General features: G+C 41.4%; 1 protein-coding gene across 1 annotated transcript in view; it reads left to right on the top strand.

Moving 5' to 3' along the window:
• col27a1a (collagen, type XXVII, alpha 1a) overlaps nt 1-2,500 on the top strand; it is a 50,647-nt gene that overhangs the window by 10,758 nt on the left and 37,389 nt on the right. The window contains exons 4-5 of the mRNA XM_030767916.1: nt 698-751; nt 2,107-2,160. Of these exons, the coding sequence (XP_030623776.1) occupies nt 698-751; nt 2,107-2,160 (108 nt within the window). The remainder of the gene's footprint in view (nt 1-697; nt 752-2,106; nt 2,161-2,500) is intronic.

The raw sequence follows: 2,500 nt of genomic DNA, 5'->3' as shown, positions 1-2,500 counted from the left end.
TTATTGTAACTAAGGGGTGTCAAAATATTATGTGTACACAGTCTTATAGGCACATCACATACTTAAGCACACATAGACACACATGCACACATAGACAAACACATACACGCATACACACACCTACACACCTATACACACACACACAGATACACTCACACAAACACACGCACATGCACACAGCAACACCAGTTATATTTTGAGGTATTTCCAATATATATTTTATATTTAATTTTATGTGTTGAAATGTACAACCTCTGGCAGCCTCACAGAGTTAGCATTCTACTATGTATCAAGTATGTAGTATGTAATGTCCTTCTGCTCTGAATGTCTCATTCAGTCATCATCAGGGAGAGAAAACTCAAGATAATGACTTCCTGCCCTCTTCTCTTCTCCTCTCCTTTTTGTGTTTAGTTAAAAGGACCACCTCTCTCTCCCTCTCTCTCTCTCTCTGTCTCTCTCTCTGTCTCTCTCTCTCTCTCTCTCTCTCTCTCTCTCTGTGGCTCACTTCAGGATGCATAGACAGACACACACAAACAAACGCATACACCCACACATACAAATGATAAAGATAAACCATTCACAAGGGGTTGACTCATAGAGCAATTTGTACTGCCATTGTCTTACTTGAAAGCCTGCAGGTGTGTGTGTGTGTGTCTGTATGTCTGTGTGTGTTTATAACAGTCTTTTTTTAATATAGGGAATTTCAGGACCTCCAGGGAAACCAGGCCTGCCGGGGAAGGAGGGACCAAGAGTGAGTAGATTTCTCTCTCTCACCGTCTCACTGTCTCAATGTTTCAATGTCTCTCTCTCTCTCTCTCTCTCTCTCTCTCTCTCTCTTTCTCTGTGTTTAATTGATATATTTAGTTTTGGTGTCCATATAACTGTTTATTAAACACTTTGTGTGGAGGTGTGTGTATGTGTGTGCATGTGTCTATACATGTGAGTGATGTATTGTCTTCTGGAAGGCTAGCCATGAGCTAGTCAAGACAAAACAAAGAATCTCTTACATCAGCAGCATTTTGCTAAAATCTGTGGAAAGAACACAAACGCTTACTCAGACTTGTGATCCTACTGTGACCTTTGACTTCTGCTGTCTGAGACATGGGTGTGACGTGTTGCCTTAACAACTGCTGTCAACGTGTAATGATGGCATAGTGTGTCAGGCCCTGGGATCAGTGTCTGAGCATGTGTAAGTGTGTGTGTGTGTGTGTGTGTGTGTGTGGCTACATCATTCAGGTTTACAGTCTAGTGGAGTTGCAAAGCTTTAGCCACTAAGGCTAACATCTACACACACACACACACACACACACACACACACACAGGAACACACACACACACACACTAACACATTCACATGAGAAAGAAGTAAAAGTGCAGATAATAACACACACACACACACACACACACACACACACACACATCAAGGGGACATCGAGCACTTGATGGCCCAGCATTGTCTTTACTGACGTACAGAAAGTTTATCAGAGTCCAGCAGAATCAGAAGTACTTTTCCTTCATTGATTTCAAATGTAAAGCATTCCTTCTAGAATCTGAGTCTTCTTTCGGACTCCAGAGAAGCATTCTAAAAACATGTAATTAAGCTTCAACTTTATTTCAGTTGAGATTCATTCTCAAATTCAGACTAGTTCTGTCATTACCTGATTTAGAGAAAAGTGATCCATATTTTTATATCTCAATTCTACAATTCTACAGCAAAGCTCCTTATCATATATGCCTGCCCACCCTCATTGGCTCCCAGTCAGTAACAGAACTGATTTTAAAATCATCAAATGTCTGTGTTTTGTGTCTTTTATCTCTCTATCTTTTAGGCTGCTTTGCTATTTGCATTTTATATCTGTTTGCTTTCTTCTAAAGCAATTTGTATCCTTGGGTTTACAAAGTGCTGCAACTATATTATTAGAAGTAGCAGTAGTAGTAATAATAGTAGTAGTTGTAGTGGTTGTAGTGGTTCTAGTAGTATTACACTGATTGGCTTAGTACAAGTGAAGTTGGTATTGTTTGGAGTCAGATATGGAGTCACTGGAGGAAAGTTTGACAGTTTTTGCATGCAGTATGTTTGACCACATTATTGATGGTATGTTTTAGGGACCACCTGGACCACACGGTAACCCAGGACGTCCAGGCCCACCTGGACCAAAGGTATGTGCATACAACATTGAGGGGTCACTGTCACTAGAGGTCCATTTAGCACAGTTCACTTCATGCTTATAGCTACTGGTGTTCAGTCTGCCTCCCCAACTGTTACACAGTCTGCTTTTCTTCACTCTGCGTCTGCATTTGTCCTCTACTGTCACACACTGCTGTAATGACCTGCTTATGTGATATTTCACATGGTCAAAGACGACTTCAGGGGTTAAAGCCACTGGTGGGGATGGGGAACATGGAGGGGAGGGGGGTATTAATAAGTAACCTTTAAGCCTGCTGTGTAAAACAGGAATATTATAATGTCAGCAAGCAATTGAACCCCCCCCCCCCCCCC

Source organism: Chanos chanos, chromosome 3 (assembly GCF_902362185.1).
Source record: "Chanos chanos chromosome 3, fChaCha1.1, whole genome shotgun sequence".
Classification (NCBI taxonomy): Eukaryota; Metazoa; Chordata; class Actinopteri; order Gonorynchiformes; family Chanidae; genus Chanos; species Chanos chanos.
The sequence above is the reverse complement of the archived record's forward strand: the minus strand, read 5'-3'. Positions and strand labels throughout refer to the sequence as shown.